The sequence below is a fragment of the Rhincodon typus genome, chromosome 21, assembly GCF_021869965.1.
Source record: "Rhincodon typus isolate 14 chromosome 21, sRhiTyp1.1, whole genome shotgun sequence".
NCBI lineage: Eukaryota > Metazoa > Chordata > Chondrichthyes > Orectolobiformes > Rhincodontidae > Rhincodon > Rhincodon typus.
The window spans coordinates 45,416,184-45,433,654 of record NC_063352.1 but is presented as its reverse complement, the minus strand read 5'-3'; the positions used below and the strand labels follow the sequence as shown (position 1 = coordinate 45,433,654).

Here is a 17,471-nt window from a genome sequence, read left to right as displayed (position 1 = left end):
GGGTAACTGGAGGAGACCGAGATGGATCATCTACTCAGCACTTCTGGCTGAAGATTGTTACAAATGATTCGGCCTTATTTTCACACTGATGTGTTGGGCTACTCCATTATTGAGGATGGCAGTATTTGTGGAATTGTTGCATTCCAGCGAGTTGTTTACTTGTCCAACATCACTCACGACTGAATGTTGCAGGACTGCAAAGGTTGGATTTGATCGGTTGGTCATGGGATCGCTTAGCTCTGCCTATCACTTGCTATTTATGTTGTTTGGCATGTAAATAGTCCTGTTTGGTGGCTTCACCAGGTTGATGTCTTAGTTTTAAATATTCCTGGTGCTGCTCCTGGCGTGCCCTCCTGCATTCTCCACTGAACCATGGTTGATGCCCTGGCTCGATGGTAATGGTTGAGTGGCGATATGTCAGGCCATGAGATTGCAGGTTGTATTGGAGAACCATTCTACTACTGTTGATGGCACACAATGCCTTATGGATGCCCCTGAGTTGCTAGATCTGTTTGAAGTCTGTCCCATTTAGCACAGAGATAGTACCACACAACATGATGGAGAGTATTCTCAATGTGAAGACAGGACTTTGCCTCCACAAGGACTGTGCAATGATCCCTCTTACCGATTATTGCCATGGACGGATGTATCTGCAGTCGGCAGATTGGTGAGGAAGAGGTCAACGAGTCAACAAGTTGTCCAGCAAGGAAACAGACCCTTCAATCCAACTCATCCACGCTGACCTGATATCCGAAATTAATTTTGTCCTATTTGCCAGCATTTGGCCCTTGCTTTGCATATGCCCATCTGGATGCTTTTTAAATGTTGTAATTGTACCAGCCTCCATCACCTCCTCTGGGAACTCATTCCATACACGCAACACCACCTGCTTGAAAAGTTACCCCTTAGGTCTCTTTTAAATCTTTCTCTTCTCACATTAAACCTATGCTGTCTAGTTTTTGACACCCCTTCCCTAGGGAACCGATCTTGTCTCTTGACCCTATCCATGCTCCTCTTGTGTTTTCCTCTCTTATTGGTTCCTTCATCACCTGCTGCAGACTCAGTCTAGCACTGATGTCCATTAGCACCCTACCAGCTCCAAACATAGTGCTGCTGCTGAGCCACTCTTGGTGATGGACATTGAAATCCCCCACCCACTCTTGCCATCCTCAGTGCTTCCTCCGAGTGTTGTTCAATATGGAGGGGTATTGATTCATCAGCTGAGGGAGGATGTTCTGTGGTAACCAGTAGGAGGTTTCCTTGTCCATGTTTGACCTGGTGCCATGGGGTCTGGAGTCAATGTTAAGGACTCCAAGGGCAACTCCCTCCCAGCTGTATACCACTGCGATGCCACCTCTGCCAGATCTGTCGGTGAGACAGGACATATCCGGGAATGGTGATGGTTGTATTTGGGACATTGTCTGTGAGGTATGATTCTGTCAGTTTGACTGTCTCAGGCTGTTGCTTGACTTGTCTGTGAGGCAGCTCTCCCAATTTTGGCACTTGACAACCCGCACCCCCCCGCCCATGTTAAAAAGGAGGACTTTGCAGGTTGACTGCGCTGAGTTTATTATTCGTGGTGCTTAGGTCGATGCCAGGTGGTCTGTCCAGTTTCATTTCTTTGTTTGGATTTTGTAATAATTGATGCAGCTCAGTGCCTTGCTAGCCCATTTCAGAGGGCAGTTGAGAGTAAACCACATTGCTGTAGTTCTGAAGCAGTTAAGGCCAGGTCCCTGAAGGTAATTAGTGAACCAGGTGGAGTTTTCTAAAGAGTGACAGTGGTTTCAGGGCCATCATCAGATTCTTAATTCCGGCTATTTATTGAATTCAATTCCACAACTGCTGTGACAGGATTCAAAAATTTAAAACAACTGCAGAAAGAATCAAAAACAAGCTACATTGCAACAATAGCCAGAAAATCAACTGACTGCTGACTTGCAGGTCATTGGCCAAGACTATATATAGTCCTCCACAGTTGTCAACCAAGCCCCTTTAAAACTGCATCAAGACATCCTTCCTTCTCCTCAAATCACTTGAAATGAACGAAGTGAATGTTACCATCTTGAAACACTTCTCCAGGGATGCAGCTCGCTCTGCAGTACAAGTCTTGAGTATGATCGTCAGGACTGATAGCCTTTACAGTATCATGCGTCTTCAGTGCAGCATTGCCATCATTTCCAATTGTCCCTGGATAGCTCCTCCAGCCCAATATTGTCTGACTTGTGATGGGTTGTTGAGTGAGAAGTGAGACCATACAACTGCCTTTTTCTAACCTGTAATATCGCCTGATTAATATCACCCATCTCTGCTAATTGGCTACGGACACCCTCATTTATGTCTTTAACAAATATAGCCCTGACTGTTCCACTGATACCTGACAGGCCTCCCAAATTTTACCATCAGTATATCTCAGGTGCTGCTTGCATTTTTACTTGCTGGAAGTCCCATTTATATGTCATTTCCATCTTCATTGATCTACGTTGGCTCTCAGCTAAAAGGTCATGAATTTATAATTCTCATCCTTGCTTTCAAATGCCACCTGGCTTCAGCACTTAGCTATCTATCTATCTTAGCTATCCAGACACACAATTCTTCATGATATCTGCAATCTCTCTTATTTTGCATCTGGAGCTCCACTATTGGGAGCCCTGACTCCACTTCGACTCATTGAGTCATACGGTACAGAAATAGACCTTCAGTCCAACTTGTCCATGCTGGCCAGATATCCTAAACTGATCTAGACCTGTTTGCCAGCATTTTGCCCATATCCCTCTTAACCCTTCCTATTCATATACCCATCCAGATGCCTTTTAAATGCTGTAATTGTACCAGCCTCCACCACTTCCTCTGGCAGCTCATTCCATACATGCACCACTCTCTGCGTGAACAAGAAGCCCCTTCGGTCCAACTCGTCCATTGCGACCAGATATCCTAAACTGATCTAGACCCATTTGCCAACATTTGGCCCATATCACCCTAAATGCTTCGCATCATTTACCCTGGTGCCTTTTAAATGTTGTAATTGTACCAACCTCCACTAGTTCCTCTGGCTGCTCATTCCACATATGCGTCACCCTCTGCATGAAATGGTTGTCCCTTAGCTTCCTCTTAAATCTTTCCCCTCTCACCTTAAAGCTACACCCTGTAGTTTTGGACTCCCTCAACCTCAGAAAAAGATTTTGAATGAAGAACAGATATCAGCCATTCAGTCCACCATGCCTGCTCCATCTGTGAATAAGATCAGGGCTGCTTTTGCTCTTCAGCTCCACTCATTAACTGACTCCCCATTTTGTCTGATTCCTGGAGGGATCAAAGATGTGTCTTTCTCAGTTTTAAATATCTTTTCAGATGGAACATTGTCCCCTCTGAAGTAGAGATTCCTAAAGATTCACAAACCATCCTGTAAAGAAATTTCTCCTCATCTCAGTCCTAAGTGACAGATCTCTAATCCTGGCACTGAGTCACCTTTTTCCCCACCCAGGGAGAATAACCTCTCAGTGTAAACTCCTTCAAGTCTTATCTGATGTTAAGCATCTCAAATTCCATACTGTTGTTTGATTCAAAGGCTCCCTGTATATCTAACACGTGGTTTGTGCCTTTTCCCACAAACACTCTGCCTCTGTTCTCAGCTCAGAGATATCCTCTCTCTGACATTCTGCCTCTTTGGCTCACTTTCCTCCATTAAGATACGCTCTAAAACTATGGTTTCGGTTAAATGTTTGGTCTGCCTAATATTTCCCACATGACTCAATGCAATTTGGTCTTTGCAATATCTCGTGGTAACATCTTGAAATGTTTTATTAATCCCGAAGGTACTATCTAAGTGCAAATCTGGCTGTTGTTGTCATAAACTAATTTGATTTTTAACAATCCAACATCTTTATAGTCAGTGTTACTTGTACAGATAGATAAGCATTAGTTTAGAATCCACTGTCTTGACAGGAAATTCTAATGTAAAGTGAGCTATAAGATTTGTGTAAAAACCCTACAGATTTTAACCCACTTCCAAGAAAAAAAGTTATTGCCTGGTAAAGGGGAGATATGTTCTGAGTTCAATAAGAAAATTTCTGAACAATATTGCAATGTTCTCTGCACAGAGAGAAATTTCAGCACTGGGTTAGACACCCAGAGATTGGAAAATTACATTCTGAAATCCATTGGACATTGCTACAGGTTTCTTATCCACAATGAGAAAAGTAATAATGCAATAATGAGCTTACTGTTTTGAGTTTAAGCTGCATTTTGCAATTATCAGTTTGAGTTTCAGTTTTCCAAAGTCAAATTTCAAATAGAAAACAAGCTTTGTGGTGGGTGGTGGAGTTCAATGAGGCAAACTGTTCACTTTAATGGGAAGAATAGCATTGTAACGATAGAAATAATATGCTGCAGCGTAGAAAGATCTGGGTGGCTTCATTCATGAGGGACAAAATGTCAGCATAATCGTGCAGGGACAGCATGTGATTAGGGATGTCGGTCTTTCTGGTGAGGTGAATGGAATATAAACACACAAGAATTTTACAGTAACCTTACAGGGAAATAGTTAGATCGTATTTGGAGTACTGTCCTGGTCCCTCTATCTAAAAACAGATACACCTCCATTGAAACCTGCTTGGAGGAGATTTGCCAGTCTGATTGCTGGGAACAAAGTGTTCTTGCATGACGAAAAGTTTGACCTATGCCCATTAGAGTTTAGAAGAATGAGGGGTGACCTTATTGCAATGTAGGTGATTCTGAAGGAGTTTGACGAGTGATCAGAACCAATGCCCTCTCATGAGGGATAACTAGAACTAGGATGTCACAGTTTAAAAATTTTTTTCTTTTCTTTATTCATTCATGGGATGAAGGCATTGCTGGCCAGGCATCATTTATTGCCCATCCCAAATTGCCCAGAGGGCAGTTAAGAGTCAACCACATTGCTGTGTGTCTGGAGTCACATGTAGGCCAGACCAGGTAAGGATAGCAGTTTCCTTTCCTAAAGGACATCAGTGAACCAGATGAGTTTTCCAAAAATCAACAATGGATTCACGGTCATCATTAGATAATGAGTCTCCAATTGAATACAGAAATGAAGAGGCATTCCTTTATTTGGGAATTTAGTCTCTAGAAGTCTCTTGAACTAAAACCAGAGAAGGATGGATTATTGAATGTTTGCAATAAGGCAGTTTGTTTTTATCATTTAGAGAGTTACAGGCTAGAGTAGGCAGGCAGAAAAGTGGAGTTAAGGCCATTAGTGAGATCAGCTATGACCTGAATATCTGGAACTCACGCCTGTAAGGGTAGTAGAGGCAGAAACTCTCAACATCGAGGAAGTATGCAATGCCAAGGCATACATGGCTGTGGGCTTGGTGCTGGGAAATGGGATTAGAATTGTTAGGTGGTTGTTTTGATTGGGACGGATGTGATGGGCCAAAGGGAATTTTTCTATGCTCCTGATCACAACGACTCTTGGCTCCCTGACAGAACAAGGCCTCAGGGGTCAAATGGCCTACTCCTGTCTCTGATAATCATCTGTAGTTCACATTCTAAGTGGAAATAGTGCACATGTAGGAGATAGTACATACCCTTAGTTCTGAAATGGAAGAAACCCAGCTAACAATCAGATTTATTTGCAATTTGCTCATGAAGACCATCATATAATGGCTTTAAAATTGCTGCAACAAAATGAGTGTATTTTCTCCATTTATTGTCATGGAGAGTGTAAGTTTGTTGAGACTGTTTTGTGTTGCCTCATGCACCCTGCAGGTTGTTTTAAACTTATTTCTACCAGTGTTGAGCCTGAAATGAAGTGTTTAGGTAAATCATGGACAGTAGACGGTGCAGCATTGATAAAAGCAAATGTTTATTGCGTCTCAGGAATAATTTCGGTTGAAGCAGTTTAACAATTACAATCAATTTTGAAAAGCGCAGGCTACAGAAAGATGGAGAGTGTTCATAAAGAGAAAGGATTCATTGGCATGTAGTTTGAGCAAACTGGGCAGAGAGGGGTTTGGAGAATGAGCTTCGAGCTGCTTTCTACCAAAATGATCTTGGCTGCATTTTCAACGGTACCTAGAGCTCAGATGCTCGTAAACGGCCTTGAGGAATTTGTCCACAGCAAGTTGGTGTGCAGAAGAGAAACTGGCCAGGTGATTGGCCAATGTCATTTGGATACATTTGGAGAAAACCTGTAACCAAAAGAAATACACATTTGAAAATAGATTTCAAAACAGCATTCTCTCAATGTGAAACAACAACAAAATGAAATGGAGAAACACAGCAGGTCCTGGTGTGAGACTGGCCAAATTTTAATTAACGTGTTTGGCCAGCTCTCAGGGACAGGGGAGATTTGAACTCATTCTCCTGATCCTGATGATGTGCACAGTCTCAACATGGCATTATCAGAAACTCAGTTCTGTGCACAGCTTGGTTTTCATTGAGTTAGTAAAAACTGCAGATGCTGGAGTCAGAGATAACGCAGTGTGGAGCTGGAGGCATGGTCTGCTGTGCTCCTCCCAGCTCCACACTGTGTTATCTCTGTTTTAATTTTGCTGTCCTTTCAAAGAAGCAGCGTGAATGTCCAATCCTTGTGCCGAGCATCTGAGTGCAGGAGACACCAGGAATATTCCAGCAGAGATACCTACCAGGAAGTTTTGAGGGTCCACCAAAAGCTTTTTCCCATGGAATTCAGCAAGTTCGCAGAGTGACGTCTTCAGATTATCCACGTCTTTTGCTGCTTTGGCCAATGCATTCATGACCTTTTCCCCATGGGTTTTCAGGTTTGAAATGCTAAAGTCCTTGTAGGTAAAGTAAGTCTTGCTTCCAGGATAAATCATAAACAGCCTACCAGAACAGAGATAAATTAAATAAAACCACAATCACATTTTTGATAAGCCATTAATCCCCAATCCAACCTCATTATTCAGATTCTGATGTCGGAAGTCGACCCTGGAACACAAAAGTAACTGGAAAATCCAGAGCAGGTGACATGTCAGAAGATTGGAATTCAAAGATTGCCATTTGTTTGAGATCACGCAGTGATTCAATGTAGAAAATTTCACTGCCTCATTTTCATTGCGTTTAAATTCAAAATAATATAAAACAAAGACCTGCAGATGCTGCAGATCAGAAACGAAAACAGGAATTGTTGGAGAAACTCAGTCGGTCTGGCAGCATCTGTGGACAGAAAGCAGAGTTAATATTTCGAGTCCAGTTGGATTCTTCTTCAGATAAAGGGTCATTGGGCCCAAAATGTTGACTCTGCTTTTCTCACTGCAGATGCTGCCAGAGCTGCTCAGCTTCTCCAGTAATGTTTGCTTTTGCCTTCAAATTCACCATCACAGATTCCCTTTATCAAAGTACTTTGCTCAGAATGTAACTGTGATTAAATTACCTGGACAAAGATTCCGCACCATAATCTTTTGCATTTTCGTGGAGCAATTTGCCGATGTCATGTATAATTTTCTTCTCCTCGTGGCTGAATAGTTCACAAGCCATAGTTGCTGCTCTGGTCACTCTTCGAGTTGACTCAACTGTTTCATGCTGTTTGCTGACAGATTTTGTCTCTTTTTATTGTATATCTTCATGACCCACCCTCCTCTCTCCATCTGTCTGATTGGTTACTGGTCTCTATACCAATCCTCATGCATTTATTGCAATTGCAATGATAAGCGATACCATGAAGTGAAAACCCAATCATCTGTTTCTTTTGCATCTGTGGACAAAGATAATCCATGGTGGAGAAATGATACCAAACTAGACATTCTGCACATTTCATTTCAAGCTGTTTTTAGATGGTTGAAATTGTTGAATTAATAAATGTACCTTAATAGACTGCCAGCATTTATAGCAAAACAGGACATATTGGCTTTTTACTCACTGTCCAAATAGTTTAATATTCTTCACCCGATATGTTATTCCTGAGCCAGTCTTTCAGTGATGTCCTCATTATTAATGGCGACACTTGTCAGAATCATAATTATTGGTTGAAAATACCACCAATTGGTTCTAATAAAATAGACAAATAACTCCTCTCTCTGCATATATGTATATATCTTTGCTCGGGGCTAAAATTTGTTATTGTTTTTCATGTTTAGGTCAAATTTTAAATACTGTGTTATTATCTTTTGCTCCAGTGTAGATGTGTTAATGGAAGGCCATATTGAATCATGTCTAACTAAACTGATTGAAAATTATCATCAACAATTCAATTCAGAAGAACCTGCTCAGCAGTAACCTGCTTACTGATGCTCAGTTTGGTTTCCACCAGGGCCTCCCAGCTCTTGACCTCATTACAGCCTTAATTTAAACGTGGGCAAACAGCAGAATTCCAGAGGTGAGATGAGAGTGACTGACCTTGATGTTAAGATTGCATTTGACTGAGTGTGGCACCAGTGAGCCCTTGCAAAGCTGTAATGAATGGTAATCAGTGAGAAAACTCTCCACTGGTTAGAGTCATACAAGGTACAAAGGAAGATGATTGTGGTTGTTGGAAGTCAGTGATCTATCAATAACTGATGTAGTACAGTTTGATAAATTGATAAGAGGATTTCTGGAGTCAGGCAACTGTTGTTTATTTCCTGCATACATAGCAGGGCCCAAGGAGAAGGGTAAAACTCACTCTGATGTATCTTAAATCTCTAAGTTTTAAAGAAAACATTATAACTTCCAACACATCTCTGTCCACGTCTCCACTTTTATTTGCTGTTTCCCATTTTCTTTACTAGCATCATCTTTATTTCCCACAAGACAGGCTGCATCTGCTAATAGTGAAGCTCCTATACTTTTAGCCTGCTTTTGTACATCTGTGGCTCCAATTTATGTTTGCAAAAAAGCTGAAAATTTAACCCTTAGCTGGTGGAAACAGATTTGAATGCTTTTGTTTTGGCCCCTGGCCTTGTCCAAGGCAGACAATGTAGTGTGATATTTCTTTGCATTATGCTCTGCTGCCCATGGGTACTGGTCAGGTATTGAGTTTAGCATTACAAAAGCACTTAATTGTACAATTTGTATAGTTTGGCCCAGTCTGGGAAAAGTGTCCTGGCAGTTGGCATCACAGTGAAGCCCTCTGGGAAGGGTTTCTTTGCAGTCGGTGCCATGATAAAGCATTCTGGGATGGTTGTTTACTCCTCCCCCTCTCGCCACCCCATCTTCAACATTTATACTAACTTTCTCCTGGTTGGAATCAGTTCTGAAGAAGGATCACTGGACTCGAAACGTTAATTCTGCTTTCTCTGCACGGAAGCTTCCAGACCTGCTGAGACTTTTCCAGCAATTTCTGTTTTTTGTGACTAGTGGGTTACGGCGGGGATTAGCACCAGGACCCCAGCTATTCACAATATATGTTAATGATTTAGATGGAGGAACTAAACACATCTCAAAATTTGCAGATGATTCAAAGCTGGTTGGGAAGATGAGCTGTGCAGAGGATACAGAAGCATTACAGTGTGATTTGGACAGGCTGAGTGAGGGGGCTAATGCATGGCAGATACAGTATAATGTGGATAAATGTGAGGTTACCCACTTTAGTAGCAAAATAAGAAGGCAGATTATGATTTGAATGGCTGTAAATTGAGAGAAAGGAAATTTCAACGAGACCTGGGTTGTCCTTGTGCACCAGTTGCTGTGGGTGCAGCAGGCAGCAAAGAAAGCAAATGGTATGTTGGCTTTCATTAGCGAGACGATTCGAGTACAGAAACAAGGATGTCTTGCTACAATTACACAGAACATCGGTGAGATCACACCTGGAATATTGTGTGCAGTTTTGGTCTCATTATCTTAGGAAAGATGGTCTTGCTATAGACAGAGTGCAGCAAAGGTTTATCATGTTGACTTCTGAGATAGCAGGACTAACGTATGAGGAGATTTTCATTGTATTTTGTGGAGTTTAGAATAATGAGGGGGGAATCTCATAGAAATCTGGAAATTTCTAACAGGATTAGACCTGAGGAGTGGTGGCCTTCAGGCCAAATCACCTCCAGTTATCTCTCAGATGACAAGTGGGACTGTAGTGACTTTACCTTGAAGAGGTCTGGTCAGACTTGGAAGACCAAGTGTACTCCAAACACGTTCTAGCAGCTTTAATTTTTGACAGCTTTTACTTTGGCGGATCCTGTTTAAGCTTAGAATTATCATTGTTTCTAAAGTATTCTCTTCATGCTGTTTTGGTGCAAGTTACTTATTGAACTCACAGCTGATCTCTTAATTCTCAACTCTGCTCTTCTGCCTTTCCTCCATCATCTTCGGCTCCCTTATTGATTAAAAATCTATCTATATGCCTTGAATATACTTAACAACCCAGCCTTGAGAGCCCTTCGTGGTGAAGAATCCTACATAATCACTACCCACTGAGGGAACAGATTACTCCTCATCTCTGTCTTAAATGTATGACCCCTTATTCTGAGATCATGCCCTCTGGTCCTAGACTCTTCCACAAACAGAAACAACCTCTCTGCATCATGTCAAGATATCCTGTCATGTCTCTTATGTCTTTTATTGTATATCAATAAGGTTACCTCTTATTCTTCTAAACTTCAATGAATACAGACTCAATCCACCCAGCCTCTCCTCATAACACAGTCCCTCCATACTTGGCATCAGCTTAATGAAACCTCTCTGGGCTGCACCCAATGCCTGATAATCTTTCTTCAGATAAGAGGACTAATATTGTTTACAGTATCCCAACTGTGGTCTGACTAGTGCCTTCTATAGCTTTGGTGAAACCTCTCCACTTTTCTGTTCCATTCCCTTTGAAACAAAGACAAATATTTCATTTGCCTTCCCTATTACCAGATGAGGACTTCCAGCACCCTCTGTGCTGCAGATTTCTGCAATATTTCCCTATTGAAATAATACTCAAGTTCAACAAAACAACATAAGGCAATCAAAAATACAAAAGAGGGGAATCTTTGCCACCTGGAATGTTTTTTGATGCTGTCCTAAATTCCCCTAGGTAACTGTGGTTGACTTATCCCCTTGTGTAGGCTTTGTGTGTGTGTGTGTGTGTGTGTGTGTGTGTGTGTGTGTGTGCGCACGCGCGCACACGCATGTACAAGACAAGACAGAAATACCATGAGTCTTAAAGATGCGGTTAAAGAGACAAAACACGAAAATGCAATCCTAGGCAATTATACTGTGAGCACACAGATAGGTGCAACACGAGAGAGTCCAAAGACAGTGAGCAAGACAGTATCTCTGATTTGCCACCAGGTCCAGCCTGTGAACTGGTTGCTTTTTGCCTGTGCATGATACTTCCTTGTAGCGGCATTTCAAGGAAAAGTACTGGCACGCTCCAAAGTGCAGGAAACTCCCGGAAGTGGATTGGAAATGCACCATGAGGATGCAGTGTGGCTGATACCTATCAGATGCTAGTGGCCATGGGCACGGGGTATGTTCAGCCATTGCTTGCAGACTGCACCCCTGAGATGGTGCCAGGTGTCTAAGATCAAAGTCTGGAGGGACAAGCAACGAGCTGGAGAACTCAGGTAACAGCTCAAACATCCATATTGGCAGTTCTCAGTGGGTGGGAGTAATAGAACCCTGTCTATTAATGAGGTGACATTAGGTCGTAATGAAAGTGATAATGAGTGATGATCGCCATTAATAGGCCTCTCATTGCTCACTAACCAGAACCTTGTCTCTACTTTTGTACTTTGATGGAAAATGCGACTTGTTGGACTCAATTTCAAGAAAGGCCCAACTCAACATCCCATAAGAATTTACCAAATTTCTCACTGTAGCCCATGTTTTTCGATTTCGATGAAAGGCTTTGTTATGGTAGTAGTAAAAATGAAAAATCACTTTCTAACTTCCGTCATCTAATGATTATCCTTTCATTGGACTAAAATCATTGTTGAAAGGGCAAAACACAGATTAAAGATGGCCACAACGATCTCTTGATCAGGAGTCAAATCAGGAAATCATCAATAAACAAAACTTAGTCTGAACTGAGACTAAAATGTCATCAAATTGACTGAAGCTGGTCAAATCTGACAAACCTTCACTTTGATTTATCGTTTTCCGGAAGATCACATTTTGGGATAAAAGTTGACTGCAGATTATCCTTCTTTAAAGAAAAGCCAAATAGTGGAATACACAAATGAGCTACATTTCAGACAAACACAGATAATGCTGGAGAATCCTTTTAGATTTGGCAGTATCTGTGGAGTGAGAAACAGAGTTAGTGTTTGGTGTCTAGTATGACTTTTGTTCAGAACTGAAAGGTGTTGGAAGTTTTTGTTTCATATTTCTGACAGAGACAAAGGCCCAGATTTCCAGCATTACAGTATTTCACCTATATTCTTGGAAACTAACTGCTTTTGGATAAAGCAGACAAAGAATAAAATATGTAACACCACAACTGGAAGGAGTCTTCTTCTACCTGTGTCCCTTTGAGCCTACTGGAAGACAATACTTGGTGAAAAATTCATAAGGACGATTTCTGAATTGAGAAACTTTTCTAAGATCTTCAACAATTTCCTCCTTTTTTAAAAATATTTTCAGAATCAAAGCGCCAATGATTGATGATTGTCTACATTTAATATTACTTAATTCTCCATTGCATTTATATTTACTCAAACCGAAACAAGTGAGTCCTCTCTGTAATTTTGGCTTACTTTTCCGTACAGATCTGGTACTTTAATATCTTAATATTTTACTGTGTAATTGTTCAGTAAATCAGCCATATCCTGACAAATTTTAATGACACTATCATTTGTGTCTGTTATTAAGAAGATGTTACTCTTAAACACTTTATTGTATGATTCTTGCTATCTGCCATTTAAGGAAAGTTGGCTTGCTATTACTGAATTATTTTCTAGTTCAAACCTGAATTCAAACTCAAGTCTAATCCCACTGTGCTATGCAAATTCCAAACTAGGACATCTTAGAGTGCTAAGAATGATGTGGCAAACAATAAAACTTTTGCATAATTTGAAAGCTTAAGCTCATTAAAAAAAACACAAAGAAATAGTTTGGGGTCTCAAGGATTCACAGCCTATCTGAGGATCACATGTTTTTGGTGTGTCAGTCTATCTGTCAGTTTACAAGGTGTGGGATGGTCGATATCCAATTGAGTTTTCCAGAAACGATGGCTGCCAACAGAAACAAACAGTTCAGGGTCCTGTCCAACCTCCTATTCGATAGGCACGGTGAATGGTTATCATCCTGTACAATGATTCAACAAATTTCAGCTCAACATTTACAGCTGAGTCATCTGACTTGGGCTGATATAGAGTATCTATGGAGGCTGACATGGTTTATCAGGTTCTCCGAGATGAACATACACTTTAAGGTGTACGGCAGCTCATGGTCACTGGACGTACACAGGTCTGTGAGGGAATGATCTGAGCAAATTCCTTTATCAATCACTTTCACACATCACATTTTAATACTTACGACAAGGTTTAATTGCGAACATCGAACAGTTTACAATGCATGATTATTACACCTGCAGGCCTTTAACTTAGTGTGTTTCTTGACTGCAATTTGTACACAAAGAATCAAGTAAAATTTGTCGTAACATTTGATTATATTTCAGGGACTAAATGTTTCTACTGTAAAATAAAATGGGACGCTGATTCAAATTTTCAACTAATCAAATCAGAGTGCAGAGAATGTGGTATTTTGAAATTGAATTGAGTATCCTTGAAATAATTTTGAGTTTGGCGATAGTTTAAATCAGCAGCGTGCTTTAATCTCTCCCACTTTTACTTACATTGACAGCCTCTCTTCATGGATAAGATGAAGAGTAATGGGGAGAGTTTGAGGTGATGCAATTGGGAGGTAAGGAATAATGATATAAACTTAATTGAAGGTTGCTGAAGGACCTGTAGTGATGTCAACTCAGAGATTGACTTGTCGGGTGACCATGCAGATAATTTAAGCCATTTAAACATCAATAATGCATTCAGTTCAACAAATAGGACTAACATCAAAAGAGAATGAAGGAAATATCTTAGAGACATTGACTTTTATTTACACTTAACAGTTTCAGGCAAAACATAGTCGCTGAAAATGAAATTGAGGAGGATTTTTGAAGTAGATTTCTCCCTAGGTCTGCACATCAAATCATATTTTATAATTGTTAAACAAGACTAGACACTTAGAACGATCATCAACAAATATAGACAGCGATTCTCATAAAGAGACATTAGGATATGTGGAAGATGTAGGTTTAAGAAGCAGATTGAAGGAGGAGAGAAAGGTAGTGAGGTGGAGAGGGTGAGAACGATTGGACATATTCCAAAGACCAAACCTTCCACTGCCAAAGGCACCCAAATGTAGCCAACAACTGAGGTGAAACACAGTAAATAAAGTAAATAAATTAGAAAAATTCTACATAAAGGAATAGAACAATAAAAAACATGCAAGCAATATGAAGTTCATATTTAAACGATGATAAATAGAACAAGAACAAAGAAAAAGAAACTAATGAAACTGTGGTAACAAGGTGTAGAGCTGGATGAACACAGCAGGCCAGGCAGCATCAGAGGAGCAGGAAAGCTGACGTTTCGGGTCTGGGCCCTTCTTCAGAAAAACATGCTCCTCTGATCCTGCCTGGCCTGCTGTGTTCATCCAGCTCTGCACCTTGTTATCTCAGATTCCCCAGCATCGGCAGTTCCTACTATGTCTTCATGAAACTGTGGGCTCATTTCAGAGAGACACGAATGACATTATAATAGATCATTAACAAGTTGAGGATTCAAAACATCTTGTATACATTTTCACAATATTGGAAAAGGTCAAACCTTAAGAGAAACTTGTTGCATTCAATGTGAGTAAAAATTGGTAATGCAGGAAAATAATGGGATCTATAGCAAATAAGTCTCAATGATGGTCTTCACACGTGGTTTAAAAACTGAGGATATCGCAGATCACAAACTTTAAACAGTTGTTGACTTTCAAATTTTGGCTGTTCAAATTGAAATTTGTTAATGAGAGTGAGGAAAACCAACTAACAGCAGTACTGCCCATCTCACATCAGTTGTGGGAAATTCTAGATTCCGCCAGTGTGAGTAATTGAATTAATATGAATTTTTCAGAGAGAGTTAGACTGGTTTTGCTAAGCAAAGTATCAGCCTAATTTTTGGTCCTGATCTTACCACTGTGTGCCTGTTTATTCGACTATGGTTTACGTTTGAAGAGGTTTTACTGTTTTAACATGCTGTGAGTATGACCTGAGAACAGTGCAGCAAGGATATTGCCACATTTGTAAATGTTCATTTTCGAGATGAACGAAGCATACATTTATAATAATCACATTGTTAAACGGATGATTATGTTGGTAATTAAAATCCTTTGCTTTTCAGTTATGTTTAACAGAAATTTAATCTGTGAATGCAGCAAGGTCATGAAATTTATGTCAAGGACACAGGATGTGATAAATGGGTCAACAAATACCTCATCAACTTTCATCGATTAACACTTCAGGGGTTAATGTTTCATCACCACAACCTGTTGTGGGTTTTGTGTATTAATATCGCCTTGCTTCATTCAGTCAATTCTGATTGTTTCAACAGTATGTAATAAAAACAAAAATTGCTGGAGCAACTCAGCAGGTCTGGCAGCATCTGTGGAGAGAGAAAAACAAAATTAATGTTTCAAGTCGGGTATGACTCTTTTTCAGAATCAATAATGTGGAGTTCTTGCCCTTTTCAATGGCAGGATCTAGTAAACATTTACACTCTCTTTGTTCCTTATTTCAGAAAACTAACTTGAACATACTCACAAATTTCACAACCATTCAGACATTTGATACACTGCTTGTCTCAACAAATATGAAAGTCACAACCTCTGTTAAAACCACTCTACCTTTACTAATTTCTAAGTTTATGCATTCTATCTCTTCCTAGCTGTTAACATAGGAACTTGTACACAATTCTCAATTACTAAATTTCACCCATAAGTTCTCACTATATTCTAACTGTACATTAAATCCTCCAATACCAGTGGAATGATTTCATCCTTATCAAGACTTGTCACTTCCCCTTTACCAGTTTTCTAACAATCTTGTAGACCTTGTAATCTGACATATTCAGAAATCACTCCTGCTCTCAGTAATGATGACATTGTCATATTCTCCAGATTGAATTTACAACTGTGATCCATTCTATTTGTTCCTTATGCTCAGCATGTTTGTACACAGAATTGTTTCTTTGAGCCGCACACACTAATCTGCCTATCCTTTTGCTCTGATTTTACACAGACACAGGTTTCCTCAGGTTTGAATATTTTACATCGTCTAATATTCCCTTTGCCCATGGTGTCTGATGAACAATGTCAGGGTGTTCTACTGTAATCTCTTTGGTTCATTCTCTAACTATTATAAAGATTCCCATTTCCATTTCAGCTTCACACCAGCCCACTACCTACTACATTTCCCAACGTAAAATTCCTGCAACATCTCGATTTATCATTTTCTCTATCTTATATCAATCTGGTTAGTTGGATCACATCTCAGCAATTTATCTCTGTCCCATCGTAGGTGCCAGTGTTCCATTAAATGAAAGTATTTAATTTGGGGGAGTGGAATTTACATTGCTATTGGGCAAGAACTGCGGAGCATAAATTGGGAACAGATCTTGTCTGGGAAAAGCATGACAGAAATGTGGAGGTTGTTTATGGAGCACTTGCTACGAGTGCTGGATAGGTTTATCTCCCTTAGGCAAGGAGGGGATGGTAAGGTGAAGGAACCTTGGATGACAAGGCATGTGGAACATCTAGTCAAGAGGAAGAAGGAAGCTTACTTAAGCTTGAGGAAACAAGGATCGGACAGGGCTCTAGAAGGAACTGAGAGGATGGACTTAGGAGAGGCGGAAGGGGGTATGAAAAATCCTTGGCGGGTAGGATTAAGGAAAACCACAAGGCGTTCTATAATTCTGTGAGGAACAAGAGGATGGCTAGAGTGAGGGTAGGGCCAATCAGGGATAGTGGAGGGAATTTGTGCCTGGAGTCGGAGGAGGAGGGGGAGGTCCTTAATGAATACTTTGCTTCAGTATTCACCAATGAGAGGGACCTTGTCGTTTGTGAGGACAGCATGAAACAGGCAGATATGCTCAAACAGGTTGATGTTAGGAAGGAGGAGGTGCTAGAAATTTTGAAAAACATGAGGATAGATAAGTCCCCTGGGCCGGACAGGATATACCCAAGGTTTCTACGGGAAGCGAGGGAAGAGATTGCTGCCCCTTTGGCAATGATCTTTGCGTCCTCACTGTCCATTGGAGAAGTACCAGATGATCGGAGGGTGGAAAATGTTATTCCCTTGTTCAAGAAAGGGAATAGGGATAATCCTGGGAATTACAGACCAGTCAGTCTTACTTCTGTGGTGGGCAAATTATTGGAGAGGATTCTGACAGATAGTATTTATGATTATTTGGAAAAGCATAGTTTGATTAGAAATAGTCAGCATGGCTTTGTGAGGGTCAGGTCATGCCTCACAAGCCTTATTGAATTCTTTGAGGATGAGACAAAACACATTGGTGAAGGTAGAGCAGTCG

General features: G+C 40.6%; 1 protein-coding gene and 1 long non-coding RNA gene across 2 annotated transcripts; one reads left to right on the top strand and one right to left on the bottom strand.

Annotated features, from left to right (window-relative positions):
* Nucleotides 1–5,817: 5,817 nt before the first annotated feature.
* Nucleotides 5,818–15,436, bottom strand: LOC109935064 (hemoglobin subunit alpha-like). Its single transcript, XM_020533754.2, has 4 exons — nucleotides 15,376–15,436; nucleotides 7,370–7,690; nucleotides 6,621–6,819; nucleotides 5,818–6,164 (listed from the first exon to the last, which is right to left on the bottom strand). The coding sequence occupies exons 2-4, from the start codon at nucleotides 7,471–7,473 to the stop codon at nucleotides 6,039–6,041; spliced, it is 429 nt and encodes a 142-aa protein (XP_020389343.2). The 5' UTR covers nucleotides 7,474–7,690; nucleotides 15,376–15,436; the 3' UTR covers nucleotides 5,818–6,038.
* Nucleotides 13,227–15,381, top strand: LOC125485658. Its single transcript, XR_007264370.1, has 3 exons — nucleotides 13,227–13,302; nucleotides 13,699–13,758; nucleotides 15,285–15,381. It is a non-coding gene; the product is annotated as an uncharacterized LOC125485658 (long non-coding RNA).
* Nucleotides 15,437–17,471: the final 2,035 nt, after the last annotated feature.

Excerpts from the sequence above, each read along its gene's own strand:
- LOC109935064 (XM_020533754.2), bottom strand. The coding sequence starts at position 7,473 with ATGGCTTGTGAACTATTCAGCCACGAGGAGAAGAAAATTATACATGAC. Across the intron at positions 6,820-7,369 it reads GGTGCGGAATCTTTGTCCAG|GCTGTTTATGATTTATCCTG; the intron begins GTAATTTAATCA and ends CTGTTCTGGTAG. Across the intron at positions 6,165-6,620 it reads TGGACCCTCAAAACTTCCTG|GTTTTCTCCAAATGTATCCA; the intron begins GTAGGTATCTCT and ends TTTTGGTTACAG.